The sequence below is a fragment of the Halichoeres trimaculatus genome, unplaced genomic scaffold, assembly GCF_033239565.1.
Source record: "Halichoeres trimaculatus isolate MK-OKI-2021-1 unplaced genomic scaffold, fHalTri1.1 fHalTri1_scaffold_10, whole genome shotgun sequence".
In the NCBI taxonomy this organism is placed as follows: domain Eukaryota; kingdom Metazoa; phylum Chordata; class Actinopteri; order Labriformes; family Labridae; genus Halichoeres; species Halichoeres trimaculatus.
The window spans coordinates 28,312,260-28,327,658 of NW_027437187.1; the positions used below are offsets into that span (position 1 = coordinate 28,312,260).

Sequence of the window (15,399 nt, forward strand, 5' to 3'; positions counted from 1 at the left end):
TTGATCATTTATCTCATATCTCTCAATTCATGTACACATGTGGTTGCAGTTTGCACATCACTTAATGAGCCTTTATGTCAATTAGATCTATGATTGATCTGTGAAATCCTTGACTTAGATACGTTTTGTTTTCACTTTGTTTATTGGTTTTGAATTACTTTCGTTCATGCTCACTGAGATTTTTCTTAAGTTATTCTGCGGGCTTTTGACAGTGGATAGGAAACAGGGTGGGAGTGAGGATTGACATGCAGGAAAGAAGCCACTTGCTGGATTCAAACCCGGGCCACCCATGTGAGGGCAAACCGTCTGTGCTCCTGCTTTCTGTAGAAGCTGATTATACACAAAGATACTGAATATGCTTTTCTTTAATCTCAGTTCACACAAAAACAAAAAACACTGACATGAGTCTGAAATAGAGAAGTTTATAGGGAAGAAAGGAGAATTTACAGTGGCATAACAAATAAATACAACAAACATCTGCAAGATAAACCAAGTCACTTACAAACAGCATGGAAAAGAAGCCCCAGTTAAGCTTAGTGATTACAGCAGAGTCATAAACAAATCCTTCCTCAGTGGGAATAATGAGTTCGGTAAAGGTTCCTCAGCACCGCCTCACTAAACTGATACGTCAACTTCTTTTTCACTTTCATAATCTCGCCTGTTTTACCATAGTTCCTCAGAGCTCGAGCCATTTTTTGGTAGGTCATTTTTTTGCGATTTCCTTTCTGAGTACCCCAGTGGCTGGCCAGAGCTTCTTTGTGTTTTGTAGAGAACTGGAAGATGCCCTTGTCCTGGTCCACCCACCAGATACTGTCACTCATGTCACCATTTCTTAGCAAATCCAGGAGGAACTGGTACAGGCGGATTTTCTTCTTGTTGGCTGGAAAAAAAAAAAAGGTGATTTGTTCAGTCTATTTAGTGCAGCAGTTATTACTTTTTATTGTTGGTGTGACTCTCAGGAAAAAAAGGATTGTCTGCTTTCATATTTATTGCTGTTTATACCTATGCAGGATGGATTAATTGGAAATGATTTTTTAAAGGGTCTGGCTACTATATTGGGTAAGAATTTCAATGAAATGTTGGAAAATGTGCATTTTTACAGTCTTTTAAAGTGACAGACTCATTGTTGATATTTTCCAACACTTCAGAGATTCTGTCAAAACCTTCTAAATCTTATTGTTACCGCCGTTGAAAGCTTAGTATCGATGATTGTCAGCTGCAGCCCACACCCAACCAAAACTGTAAACACTCACTATTGTCTCGTCTAAAGGAGTGGTGGCTGTGCTCTCCAAACTCATCTTCTCCTTCTGATACCTCCAGTGGGGGGCTGCCTCCTCTTGGTTCCTCTGCTGAGTAGTATGGGTGGCTTAGCGGGGAGGGGGACTGGTATTGGTAGCACAGAGCTGAGGTGTAAAATGGAATCTTTTGGAGAAAGGCAAAAAAAAAAATGTCAGTGTTCATGTTTACTCAGAGAGATGTAAGAGTTGTTTGTTTCTGAATTTGTTTTTGGAAGGACATTTTGGCTCAACTCTTTCATTGTGCTATAAGAGGAAGTTACTCTCAAAAATAGAACTCAGTACTCAGCATGACCATGCTGACATTTCAGCAGATTTACCTCTACTGCTCACACTTTGTGCCATAGCTTTTTAAATACATGGTTCTGATTTTTCCCAGTTTATCTAGAATAGTAGAAAAACTGTGATGTCATTAAATTTGTAGATCATAGCCATAAAACCTTTTGTATTTAACAATTTCTGTTCAGTAATGTGTCACTGTTTGATGACTGCTGAAAAAAACCCCACTGATTATCATTTCTAAGGAGTTTTGGCCCAAAAGTATTTTTCTTGTTCTAGCTTCAAAAATAAATTTGTTTGTTCTTTTGTCTTCAGTGACAGTAAAATGAAGTTTGAATGAGTCATGCCCTTGCTGTTACTAAAAAAAGGTGAAAGAAAAAGCTACACAGTGAAGTAAGTAATAAACTGTCAAAGCCTTTTTAAGAGAACACTTTAACTTGCCGTAGCTCCGGCTGTAACCAGAATAGACTTTATTCAGGAGTATATGATAAGCTATGGCACAATGAATAGTGTTATCACTGCATTGTTAACATATGCAATATATACATATAACCTGCTTGAGACACATGCACAAAACTAACCGGTTTTGTCCTATCAGATAGGGCCAGTACATTCAAACTAAAGGGCAACATCCGGTTAGCAAAAAATGAAGCCTGCAGGAAGTGCTAAAAGTTGCTGATCATCGAGAATCTACTTGAGGCTGGCTGCAGAAAGACAACAAGTTATGTACACATCCAGCCATAAAAACTGACTTGTATTGCATTAAAAAGCATATTTACAGCCTGGTTCAAAAAACAGCTTTGGTCTAAACTGCCGATTTCGCTATCGGCAAACACTGTACAGCAAGTGAGTTGTTTTCTAATTTGGTGGTTAAGAAGTTATTAGGATCATTTGACTGGTCAATCAGAGGCACAGCTCAGGTCATGTGACAGGTGGGCGCCCTGTAAATGTTCAAAGAAAAACTCACAGCAGGTGTCATAGCGAATGTTGCTGCGTCCGTGGATTTGCTTCATTTCACGGTTTTAGGAACAGACAGGTGACGTTGCGGAGGCTATGTTCATGTTTTATACAGTCTATGATTTAGACCATCTGGACAACAGATAAGCCTCAATTTGGTTTTAGATACTCCCAACTTTTGTTACTTGGTAATAGCTGAGGTTAGGTTATTTGCAAGAGCTGAAGAAAAGAGAATGAAATGTTTCTTGTAGGCATGGTGATCCAAATAAAATCATCTCATCTGTCTTAAGTTTTGATTTAAGAAAGAGTAGAGTGTAACCAGCAAAGGTAATGAGTACAACAGTCAAAACAGCTTGTATACCTTGAATGAATTAATAGTCCAAAGTGACCTCTTTCTGACTGGTATGAAGGCAAGAAAATTTTCAAATGAATGTCCAAGTTTGTTTTATAGTAAAACAGAGTCTGCTAATAATAAACTATGTAACACTGATTGCAGAGTGTGGCTCATGTTACTACGGTTGGCACTGACAGCTTTTAGTCCTCCTTGCTGGTTTGCCTATCCTAGTTACCTCCTTACAACCCTATCTCAGTCTTTAGTTCAAAATACCATCAAACCATGCTGCAATATAAGTCTTGTCATCTGTGCTTGTTTACATCCAGGTAGTAGAGCAGCCTAGCATCATGTTAGTTCCATTTACTAGGGCTTAAACCCCAGCTAGTGGCTGGTGGCTGTGCTACAACATTTTGGGCCTACATTTGAGAAGTTTTAATAATTCCTCATACCAACTGATTGTTCTGATGAGGACACTCTGCTTTATGCTATTAACAAAACCTCTTTCAAAACTTAGCTTTTCTTAATTTGGTGAACTTATTTCCCTGAGTTAGGATATTAGTTTTGCTCAATGCATCTCTATTTGGTATTTCTTAATATTTCCTCACACTCGTACCATAGACATTGAGTTTTCTCGCCGAAGTGTGAAAAATAATCATACCTGAGGCGACACAGAGAGCGCTCCGAGAGGCGGTTCCAGGTGGAGGGCCAGAGGCTCACTGCTGTAGCGGTACGGTTGTATCAGCTGCTGAGGAGACACAGACTGAAGCTCGGTGAGGTGATTCACTGGAGAATTTTCAAAGTCTGCTGACTGGATGCGCTCGGAGTGATAGGCCCATCTGTGGTCTGAGATGTAAAAGACGGAAAGACACAGGAGTTGAAGAAAGAGGGTAAGTGGAGTAGAAGTTTGTTCTCTTTTTGACAGCTTTGACAGTCTCACCTTCATAAATCTCTCCCACATTAGTGAGGAAAGGGTACAGCTCTGCTGGGGGTCTGTAATCCTCTGAGTCATTTGGATTGATTTCTTCTGAAGCCTTTGAAGGTGGAAAATTATATTACAGGTATATTTTTAAATACTTTGAATAAGAATTTTAACAGTTGTACCAGTGACTTTTTTATTGTACAGTATAATAGAGATCCTTTTACTGCTTGTAATAAACCAAAAAGACAGCATGATGACGCATGTTAGTTTCTTAATAACTAGGGTTAACAAGTAAAGATTATATCCGTAATAAACCACAAATTTAACACTGTAAGGTCTTTTTCTCAGATTAATGAACGAAACCTTTCCTAAAGCACAAAGTATGAGGTATGACCTTCCTTTTCTAAAAGAAAAAAATCTCTACACAAACACTGAAATGCCCTGTCATTATCTCAATCCATCTCTTGCTGTTTTGTCGAAAATAAACAATAAAGAGGCAGCACTTACAGGTGATATGACAAATGTATCCATCATGTGAACTATGCAGCATTAAAATCCAGGTCCTTGAAGCTCGGTGTAAACTTTTTCTTATTTCTTCACAGAGAAACGTTGCTGAGTTCTGACTTTACCAGACCGCGAGACAAGAGGGAACTGAAAGTGAGAAATAAGCTGGACCCTCAACATTCTCATGATACACCACTGTCAAATACATATGATCATCTAGTTCCTGATGATGGGTTGTAAATACACATCATAAACCAAACCTACTTTATATTTATTTCCTTTATTTGAGAGGTAATTGTACAATCGTTGAGATGATTCCTCTTTTTTATTACATTAGTAGTGGTTTCTTTGTTGTGGTCAACAGAAAATGGAACAGCAGCAGGTAAATTTGTGAATGATCTACTTAAATGTGACCTAAAAGTGCATATGAAGCATTTCAGACTTTTTAAAGAAATGTCTTGTGTTAGATTCAGCTGTTTCATTAATGCACATCAACAGCTCGCCTTTTAATGTCTCAAATAATTTCTTTCTAGTTCAAGAGATGAAGTGATGTGACCTCTGAAATACATTTTCTCCTATCCTGCATTCATTCCTCTCACGTCATTAGGAAGTGACAATCAGAATCATTAACCTTCTTTATTTAAGAAGACAAATGAGGCCCCATAAAGATTTGTTCATGTAGGCTTTAAAAAAGTGATTGTACAACCCAAAACCAAAAGTGAAGTTTGGAGCCGGGTCTGTTCCTCTTTTTAATTTGGCTTTCTGGTTTCAATTGAGGAAGTGTCGAGCGAGAGAATGAAACCAGGGGGAATCTGTCTGAAATGTTTACTGACCCCGTTTGTGCTGCTGTGTTATTTCCCAGATGTGTGTGCAGATTTATCCCTCTTAACATGACGCCTGCATTTAAACAAATTAGACACTAATACTTGAATCATAAGCTCATTGTTTGTGCCTTAACAATAACCGTCTGACATTTTATGCCCTTTTTAAATCTTACAATCTACAAATTTTTGATTTTGCATATTTTTCTTCCATACTTGGCCTCATTAAGGATGGAAAGTTACAAGAGTTGCTCTGTTGGATGTGATGCAACTGTTTCCTGAAAATCAGACAGAGAAAAAAAGGCCTTCTGTGGGGTTTAACAATGGCTCCTTCAGGACCGAACACTTAAGACCACAACAGCATGAGAGCATGATATAACAACCTGAGAGGGGGCACTGTATCTGGTGTAACTTTTCCAAACTTTACCCATCTCTCCCCACAGATCATGATCTGCTGTGTCAGTGCTGGCCTCAGGGGTTGTTGTGCCTTCAAATATTTGCTCTGTCTCCATCTACTGGAAAGAAGTGCTGGACTGACCAGTATCTAGGCTAGACGGAGTTAAGAGGGACAGGGGAGATCAGCCAAAATACTGCTCATCGAGGCCCAAATGTATTTGTCCTCCACGTCGGAATTTGCCTCCTTTATGTTGATGGTGGGTAAATCAAAGAAATGAGGGCTTTGGGGATTTACCCGCATTTCAGGTTTCCCTCTATCGTTGAATTCCCTCCCCTCCTCAAACACTGACAGCAGCAGCAGCAGCAGCCAGGAGCGGAGCCCTGTTGTCCCGTGGATTTATCACGGCACCAAGGCGAGAGACGCATGGAACATGGCTGCAATGAGGACTTTAACCATGGCTGGACTCTTTTTGGCTTCTTGCGCTTTGGCACTGATAGCCATCGCGATCAGCACTGACAATTGGTACGAGACTGACGCGAGGAGGTACCGGCTGCGCTGCAGGAATTATCCCCACAAAAGGAACGACCCGGGCTACATCTACATCTCCAACAACAATCTCCCGCTTCGCATGCTGCCGAAGGAGAAACATTTGGAGAGGAGGGGCACCGGTGTCAGCGGCGAGATGCTGCTGCGGACTAAGCGGCACTTCTCGCCACCTGCCCCGGCCATGGAGTCTCTCTGCCGTCGGCAGTACAACTCCACCATCACCGGACTGTGGAGAAAGTGCCACCGACCGGGCTTTGACTTGGAGATAGAGGATCTGATCTTCAAAGGTTCGTTTTATTGTCTCATTTAACGCTGTAACGTTCAATTTATCTATAGATGTATTGTTTTGTTTCAGAGCCATCACTGAGTACTTTGTGCACATATGCGTTATCCAAGGTGCTGATGCTGCGCACACTCTCCAGGCCTACACAGTATGACACGGAGTACAGTTACAACGCAGTCGACTTGCTGTGTTGTGTTATTTTCCTGCACAAGAGGGCAAGCCGTAGTAACAGAAGCCTGGAGATGCGTACAATGAGCTACTCCACAATGGTGTGGGTGGATGAGTGAGTGGGTGGGTGGAGAGGGGTTGGATAGCGTTTTTTGGGAAGGGGGTGGTAGCACCCATAGAGCCCTGTGATATCCTCCTCATCTGATCTCACTGCTTATGTGACATCCTCTTTGTTGTTTACATGCACAGGATTGGTTCCGCGCTGCACACCAATAAAATACTACTACTCATCATCAACGTTGCCCAGGAATCTGCCAATCAACCTGACGAAGACAATGAGGCAGGATGAGTGGCACGCGCTACGTGAGTTCCCAAAATGCTCATTTTTTGTACTCCACTTGGATTCATGTTGAGAAATATGGCACACTTGTTTTTATTTTTCCATAGACCTCCAGAGGATGACTGCCAGCTTCATAGGTATGGCTATATCCATCATCCTGTTTGGCTGGATCATAGGTGTGCTGGGCTACTGTAAACAGCATGATTTGATGCAGTATGTGGCTGGACTCCTCTTCCTCATGGGAGGTAAGATGTACTTTACATAAAGAGCACTACCCTGCCTCACCACATGGGGGTAGTAAAGTCATTGTAAAGGAGTGCTGGAATGATGCATCAACCACAGGGGATGAAAATGTCTGATTTTTTTTTTCTTTCAGGAACATGCTGTATAATCTCCCTCTGTACATGCGTCGCAGGGATCAACTTTGAACTGTCGCGCTACCCTCGCTACATGTTTGGATTACCAGAGGACATCAGTCATGGTTACGGCTGGTCCATGTTCTGTGCCTGGGGTGGCCTGGGCCTTACGTTGCTGGCTGGTTTCCTGTGCACACTCGCCCCTTCCCTCTACCCTCCACACACCCCCGTGGTGCACAAGCCCAGGCAGGAGAACGGCTGCGTGTGACAGGCCCCTACTACATCTAACAGACACCTGTCTCATCCTGAAACGGTGATGTTTGAGCCCTGATGCAGAGACGGTTTGACCCGTGCAGGGACTCGGAGCAAAGAGAGAAGGCCTTCACAGAGCTGGGCATGGAGACAGAAAGGCACACTGGCTCTCGCTCACATGAAAACCAGAAAGAGGAGACATTTGACTGAAGAGGATTTAAGTCCCTCTGGTGCTCTGTCCCTCTTTATGAATGAACTGTTCAGTGTTATTGCTTGCTCTTTAAGAAGAAAAAAGGTATAAAACATTTTCTTCTTGTAAAGTCTGCCAGTCTGAGAAGAAAAAAAGAAAAGAAAACCTGGCACAACATGAATAGCACAAATTTGAAATCTGTATTGAAGATCAAAGTCTGGAGATGTCCTGTCACCTTTTAAAGGGCAACTGTGTATCATTATGTACCCATCAAAACAAGATATGTATATGTACTTTTTGAACTGTATGTATGCAGATGCATTTGTGTTTATTCAAGGAAAACAATGAGCATTCAGACCAAACTGTATTTGAGGGAGTTGTTTTGTCGTTCTTGAGGTCTTAACCCCATGAAAATATTTTTTGAAGAATAAAACAGTCGTGTAAAACCATCTTTAAGTCTGCATGTGTCACACTCAGAGCCAACACCATATAAACTCCTTTATGGTCCAATTTTCTTTTGCACTACGACGTGAGGTCACTGTTGTGCTGGCAAACAAAGCGGCCTGCTAATTGAGTCAAACCTTTACAGCATTTGTCTTTAAACAGCAGTTATTTTTTATTTCTGGTGGTGCTTCAAGGAAATGGTTTTGTTTAACCACTTCTGAACAATTAAATGGTGAAATGTCTGCGACTGAAGCTTGAGTCACTGGCTGAAAGTAACTCACAAAACGGACAAAAGGAAACAAAGAGAATGAAATAGAGCAGAAAAAAGTGAGGTAATAGTCTGCTGCAGTTTCTTGTGAAATTTAGCTGAACTGATCCGTACAATGAAATTAAATCCAAAAGCTCTCTGATCTCATGACAACAACACTGTTTACTTTGTTTGTTGATTGATTTATATCAAAAGATTTTTTTCTGTAGGCGGTGGGCATTTCATCAACTTGAGTTGTTGATTACCAAACCACAGCTTTTATGAGAGATGAAATCTCTCTGACAGCCATTTCACTTGCTGGCCTCTCTCATGTCCTTTGGTTTTCCGCTCCTCGGCGTTCCCTGTACTGTTATGTTGCTCAAATTGTGTTTATATGTTCATAGAGTTGCTATGCGCAGCTCCAGCCCTGAAAACACCAAACTAACACTGTTGGCTGAAACTCTTCATGGCAGTGGAGACTTTCTCTGTTTTAATACGCATTGATCAGCTGTGACATTGAGACCACTTTGCCTTGTGATGTGAAAGCCGCCTTCTTAGCAGGCTAGAGGCAAACAGCCCTGACCCAGTGAACCTTTGTGAATCAGACTTGGCTGTCCGGCACATCCCACAGATGCTCGATTGGATTGAGATCTGGGGACTTTGGAGCTAAAGGAAACATCTTGAACTCATTGTGCTTCTTCAGACCACTTTCTCTCACTGCTCCTTGGCCTAGTTTTGGTGCTTGTCATAGGCAGTTGTGATTGACAGACGTCAGCATGGGCACCTGACTGGCAACAGCCCCCATACTAAACAAAGTGTGATGCGAATTTTTCAGTAATTCAAGCTTCAGTGGTTCTGCCTATCAGACCAGAAGAGATAAAACAATGGTTACGGACTCAGGGAGTCAGTACCATCCATATCTTAAAACTGGCATCAAACAAAACACATCCACTGCAAATCAACTTAATACTATAAAGAATATGCGTTAAATTTCTAGAACTGATTGAGAGTCACCCTGATGCATTTTATAACAACTCAACCTAGTTTTGAAAAGAATGTGTTTACTTACGTGGGAATAGAGTGAGTTACAGATGTCTAGACAGGAAATGACAAATGCACGAATAATTACTTGAAGCTGCTTGTGAGATATCTAAGGTGATGTGGAGATTTCTTCAGCCAGAGATGAGTCTGGTGAAAAGTGAATCAAGCTGTGGTTTGATGTGATTCAGGGTGTTGATCCAGAATCCAATGACTTTGGGTTTCAGTTGAAGGGAAATACTGATTGCCAGTTTTCACTTCATTTCAGCATTCTTTAAATGTGATTAACTGTTTTTGGGTCAAAAGGAAAAGTCACCTGTAAATCATCTGCATAAAAATTGAATTTTATGGTTTTGTGCAGGACAGACTGAACCAATGTTTAGTTCATGGCTCTTTAGCACGTAAAAACTTTGACTGTTGGTTGTTATTTTAGTGGTTTCCAAAGCAGAGGTGAAGGCCCGCTAGGTGGGTCGTGAAACACTGATAGTAGGGTCACAAAACGGTTTCCAAAATCAAAAACTATTTACAATTCCAAATTTAATTTGCTTTTTTAAAAATTAAAAAATAGAGGATAAATTTGACACAAAACCATGCAGACAGAAAATGTTTAATCTGTTTATCACTTTTCTTTGTTGGAGACCTCTGAGCTGCTTTAGCCAGGACAGAAGTTGCATCAGGGGAAGTAGATTTTTAGTACAACTGTCTTGTTCGTTTTTGTGTGAAAAGTTTGGGAACCTCTGATTTCTTCAGTCTGACAGAGGTTTCCCGGGTAGTTGGATGGCCATCTCTGGCATCCCAAAGTCTGATGCTCTGTTGCACCTCCATTTTTGAGGCAATCTTTGGCCTGCCACCACTCTACCTATTTGTTTTAATGACTCAGATAGTATTTACTGCATTCCCAGGACTCATTTATGCTCTCAGAAACTGGGGATAGGGCTTTTGGGTATTCTGCCCTCAGCCTGGAATTTATTGCAGAATAACTCTAAACTCAAGTAGCTGGTGTCATAAATGTTTTTAAATGTAAAATTAAAGACCTTGAAGCAGTTTTTACGATGTCATTGTTTTTGAGGTAGCCTGGCTACACGACTGACTCTATAAAGTCTCTGTCATTGAACACTTAAGGGCGCATGAATAGTGCTTTTCTTTGCCAGTGTGTCTGTGTCTGTCAATTTGTCCTTCTGTTTTTCTTCTGTCTTGGCTCCTTTTTCTCCCTTGAAAAAGAGATTTAATTTAATCTCAGAGGGACCAACCTGGTTAAACACAAATACAAACAGAAACAAGCCATCAGTAGAGGAAAAACCGCTCAACTCAAATCCCTTACCCACTAATGTAAAGTATTTGATACATAACTGGACAATTCTGCATTATACTTTGATGCCACCGCTAATGTTCTTTTGTGTCATTAACTCTGACAAGGAGGTTATGTTTTTGGGAGAGTAACGAACAGATCTTGATGAAATTTTCAGGAAACGTTCAAAATGAGATAAGGAAAAATTGATTGAATTTTGGTGGTGATCCGGATCACCGTCTAGATCCAGGATTTTCTTAAAGGACTCTGTATCAATGTGAGATAGGGCCATTTTCACCATATGTGTATATAACTCCACGATAAATGGTCAGATTGCTTTGCAAAACATTATAAGACAAGGTCACAATAGTTTCTGACAAATGTGAAAGTACGATCCAGATCCTGGCAATATTCTGGATACTAAGATCCAGAATATGAAATATGTACTGGGTCATCATAATTTTCAACACTGTCAGGTAACAAATTATCGCACAAACCTGCAACTATTACCAAATTGTAGCAGACAGTCTGCTGAAAGGGAGTATAACATTAAAGTAGGACTTAAGTGTTGTGTGACAATCACAATATGCTTGGGGGAGATCTGCGTGCTCTGAGTGCTTTTCTATTCTTTTTTTTAATGAAATGTGCACATTTTTAAAATGTATCAAATAAATATTCGAAAAGTTTATCTCTATTGACTGCAACAGGAAGTTTGCCTTAGCATTTGTAAAATATTTAACCTCATGATACATATTTGTGCAAAAGGCTTGCTCAGAGACCTGTAGCTTGGTTGAGAGATATTTCAATAGCGGTCAACGGAGAATGGAGTTTAGATTATGAAAGTTTCATCATTTGTAGTGAGAGTTTGAAAGCTTCTGAAAAAGCTCAGCCCTAATGTGTTGAAATGTTGATCAAGATTGGATTAAAGCTCTCTTCTTCCAAGGAATATAAAATACAACTAATGGAAGAGTTAGCTAAAGGATGGTAAAATTATGAATTGTAGTTTTAATGTACACAGCAGCATTTATGGCCATGCTTTTACTGGCAGGACAAGTAGCAGTTGTAGTATTCAAATAGCTCTCATCTGTCTAATAATAACAGCACAGAGGCATGTGGTGTGGGGGCTTCTGGCTCTGCTCAGAGAGGGATCAGTGTGATCTCAGGTCAACATTCCTGACCTTTTCTTTGTTTGTCCTTAAAATGTGTCCATGAGGAGAATACATTCTTCTTAAAGCCTTCTTCCCCCTGAGCTTCAGAGACCTGAAACCACAGAAACACACGTCTCCATAGGTGGAAGTGAGGACTGGAGCCAAAGAAGACAAATTAAGTAGGAAGGCTGGGTTTGCTTTTAGAGGTTTCCTGACTTTCCTCTACTTTTACTCACACAGTGGAAAATTGGACCAAATCTCTTAATCAAATCTGTTGAGCTCTGTTCATGTGCCTCTGAAAATTAAAAGTCATATAGACATATAAGGTTTCCCTGCACATGCAGTTTGGGTTTCCGACGGGGTCGGGCCGCACTGTGCTGAGCTACACAGAGCTGTTTTCAAAAAGGGGTCCCTCAGGGGAAGCCGGACTGCGAGGAAAACCAGACAGAGGAAATCACACCCAGTTGCGCCCATGGCAGCACATCTGGCTTGCTCACATCTACTGAGACATTATCTTTATAAAAGCGGGCATGCTTATGGCAGTTAGGTTGTGGTTGTTGCAGACACTGGCTGAAACAAGAGAACTTTAAATGGTGGTTAAAGATGGAAAATACACACATTATATTAGACCTTTTCTGTGCTAAATCCAACAGACGGGGAATTTAAACAGCCTGACAGTAGATAAGAGCTAATGCCTTTCAGGAATTCTAAACAACTTGTCTCACACGAACAGTTTCTGAAATCAGATGTTTTCTGTCATAACAGTAGAGGAACATAAAGGGTCCTTTTGGAGAGCTGTTAAGGTTTTATAAATCTATTTTAGTACTTGTAAGCAGTCAAAGGAACTTGGAATCCCATCACAAAAACACATCCTATAAATTACAAATTTTTTTATGGATCGTGACAAACTCAAGAACGGATAATGATGACGGTGGCTTCCTCCGGACAAACATATTTCATACTGCAGTCGATGACTTCCAGATGGAACTTGGAAGCGGTGACAAACCTCAGATGCCAATTAACAAGGGCCACTTGAGGGGACGCTGGAGTCTGTCACTTGTGGAGCCGGCTACAAACATGGTGACGTAGAGACACGGGGAAGGGATGAGGAAAGAGGTGGAGAAGGGTCTGTTTCCAAAGCTGGCAATCAAAAGCACAGATTTCAAAGGCGCTCATTGTTTATGGAAACGTTAAGCTTCAAAGGATGGACTGTTCTCTTTTACAACTCTGATGTCTGGCTTTGAATGTGTCAGGACACGTTTGTAAGAGGTAAAACCTCACACCAACTGCTCAGAAGTAAATTGACAATTCAGATATTTGATGAATATGTAACATTTATTTGAACAGTAATAATCTAAAATTGTATAAACATAATTTACACTATACAGACAAAATGCGCAGCACTTAAACTGATTTTGAGGCAAATATATCCCTTTAGAGGGCTTTTATTTCTTACTCCCTCCTGAATAAAAGTCCCTCTCAGATGTGGCACAGAGGGCTCCATGCAGATATAATTTATGTTCACATTTCCTTTTTCCCTCCTGACTCAGAGGAATGTGCTGCTGTTTCCCTTTAATGACACATTCAAAATACTTAGAAGGGATATTCATAAACCACAATGAACTTTCCAGTTGTTTGATGAACTGGAGGGTCACAAAAACACACTCTCAAACACACACACACACTCACACACTCACACACACACTGGGCTGCTATGACTCCACTATGAGCCAACATGTAGGTACTCTGTCTTCAGGCGGCTCAGTCTGCTGCCGTGGCTGCGGATGATCAGAGACAGCAGCTCGTGTTTGTCTTTTAGTCCCACGGAGATGTCCGTGGTCGCCCTCAGTGCGCCCCTGATGTCGCTCACTTGCTTCATCACGTATCCGTTCAGCTGTTGCTCCTCTTTCAGCTCCGTCTCCTGACTCTGTTTAAACTTCACCTCCAGCTCTTGGAGTGACTTGTCCACGCTGGTGAAAGCCTCGCTGATCTGGGACAGTTCCCTCTGGAGAAACTTGCCGTAGCTGTCCTCACCGTCCAGGTCGTGCGCCACGGTGCGTCCGATGCCCTCCAGCAGGCGCGCCGCGTCCTCCGCCTGCAGCTTGGAGATGATGAAGTCGTCCCGCACCACCGAGTCCCGCTCCTCATAGGCCCCACACGGATACACATCCGAGAATTTAAACAGCATCTGGCACTCCTCAGGGTCCACGTTCTCGTCGTAATCCCCGTCCGGGACGAAGAAGTGATGGAAGGTGCCATTAGAGATCTCCGGCTGTAGGGGCCCTTCATAGACCGCCGAACCAAGCGGCAGAGATGAGACTAAGATGAGCAGCAGAGGGACCGGGTCCATCGTGCACCTCCTCTCGCTCTCTTTGACGAACAGAGTGTGGACTGGCAGCCGGATCAGGCGCAGAGTTTTCACTCAGGATCAAGTTACACAGTCCCCCGTCACCTAAAAGGCGCAGACCGCCTGCGTGTTTGAGTCAGGGGGGCCCCTGGTGGCCCCTGGGTACTCAAACCGCAGTGTGTCAGCACAGTCACGTGGTTGCTTTCTAACAAAAGTCAACTCAAACTTACAAGCTTTCAATGTTTACTTCCCAACCACTTGTAGGGACGTTTTAACACTGAAATCCACGCAATAAACTCCCTCAACACCGACTTTAGACAACATATGTCAACATTTAACCGCTGTTCTAAAAAACTTGTCACTTTGTTAGAAAATCTTGAGTTTAACCAAGATACTTGGGCTCCAAAGGGCTATTAAGATCTTCTAATCTAGATTTGTTCATCAGAAAAAAAACTCTTAAACCCATATTTTTTCAACTCTAGCTAATGAAATATTGAAATAAAGTTCTATATGATGTTTTTCTATCTGACTTCACATAACCAAGCTTTCTGGTGTGTAGGATCAGTGAATTTCAGGAACAGTCTTCTCTAACAGGATCCCTACAAACAGGATATAATCCAAATCACAGTTATGCTGTTATTCAGGTAGTAAGTTTACTATTTGTGTCATAAATGATCAAAGTGCTTCATATGTGTATATTAAAAATGAAATCACAATGTGTTATTCGACTAAATCCGTCAGTTTGAACAGCAGATATCTCTTGATTGATTCTCAGCCTGAGTGCAGTTTGAGCTCCCTGTGATGACTCCAGTCAGGTGATTACATTTCTCCACTGAGCCTGAGTCTCCTGGGCTAAGATCCCCTCTCCTGCACTTCCTGTCAGAGGTAATTACATCATCACAGGGTGGTCTCAGATACAGCTCTCTGCCTGTCAGCAGAACTCAGCACAAACTGGAAACATATGGCAAGATGTAAACAGCCTGATGGAAAATGCCTTATTTTTCCTCAGTTTTATTCATCTGTACACGTTCCATGTCGTGTGAGGGGCAGTGTGCTCCGAGTTGTGTTGGTAGGGATACAAAGAGACAGTTATTTTGGAAAGACTGGACAATCTGGGTCATACAGATTCTGAATGAGATAAGGTGTTTTTATTCACCGTTAACATTCCCAGAGTGAGAGCCACAGACAGACTCCATGTACCACTGTGGGATGCAAACAGGATTAATGGTGTCAATAGACAGCAGCA

At 41.6% G+C, this 15,399-nt stretch overlaps 3 protein-coding genes across 3 annotated transcripts; 1 reads left to right on the plus strand and 2 right to left on the minus strand.

Annotated features, from left to right (window-relative positions):
- Positions 1–420: 420 nt before the first annotated feature.
- On the minus strand, positions 421–4,425 carry spi1a (Spi-1 proto-oncogene a). The gene is made up of 5 exons (XM_074678368.1): positions 4,292–4,425; positions 3,803–3,896; positions 3,524–3,708; positions 1,254–1,422; positions 421–880 (listed from the first exon to the last, which is right to left on the minus strand). Exons 1-5 carry the CDS (start codon positions 4,316–4,318, stop codon positions 570–572), a joined length of 786 nt encoding a protein of 261 aa, XP_074534469.1. The 5' UTR covers positions 4,319–4,425; the 3' UTR covers positions 421–569.
- A 1,160-nt stretch (positions 4,426–5,585) lies between these two features.
- tmem276a (transmembrane protein 276a) lies at positions 5,586–10,089 on the plus strand. Its single transcript, XM_074678366.1, has 4 exons — positions 5,586–6,339; positions 6,753–6,866; positions 6,951–7,088; positions 7,220–10,089. The coding sequence occupies exons 1-4, from the start codon at positions 5,937–5,939 to the stop codon at positions 7,465–7,467; spliced, it is 903 nt and encodes a 300-aa protein (XP_074534467.1). The 5' UTR covers positions 5,586–5,936; the 3' UTR covers positions 7,468–10,089.
- A 3,118-nt stretch (positions 10,090–13,207) lies between these two features.
- fibina (fin bud initiation factor a) lies at positions 13,208–14,244 on the minus strand. The gene has a single exon (XM_074678372.1). It carries the CDS (start codon positions 14,154–14,156, stop codon positions 13,530–13,532), a length of 627 nt encoding a protein of 208 aa, XP_074534473.1. The 5' UTR covers positions 14,157–14,244; the 3' UTR covers positions 13,208–13,529.
- Between the last annotated feature and the right edge of the window lie 1,155 nt (positions 14,245–15,399).

Bases quoted from the DNA above. Each gene is read 5' to 3' on its own strand.
- spi1a (XM_074678368.1), bottom strand. From the start codon at position 4,318: ATGATGGATACATTTGTCATATCACCT. The intron at 3,709-3,802 runs GTGAGACTGTCA...TTTACATCTCAG, and splicing joins TGTGGGAGAGATTTATGAAG to ACCACAGATGGGCCTATCAC. The intron at 881-1,253 runs GTGAGTGTTTAC...TTTTTTTTCCAG, and splicing joins CTCCTTTAGACGAGACAATA to CCAACAAGAAGAAAATCCGC.
- tmem276a (XM_074678366.1), top strand. From the start codon at position 5,937: ATGGCTGCAATGAGGACTTTAACCATGGCTGGACTCTTTTTGGCTTCT. The intron at 6,867-6,950 runs GTGAGTTCCCAA...ATTTTTCCATAG, and splicing joins GGATGAGTGGCACGCGCTAC to ACCTCCAGAGGATGACTGCC. The intron at 7,089-7,219 runs GTAAGATGTACT...TTTTTCTTTCAG, and splicing joins ACTCCTCTTCCTCATGGGAG to GAACATGCTGTATAATCTCC.
- fibina (XM_074678372.1), bottom strand. From the start codon at position 14,156: ATGGACCCGGTCCCTCTGCTGCTCATCTTAGTCTCATCTCTGCCGCTT.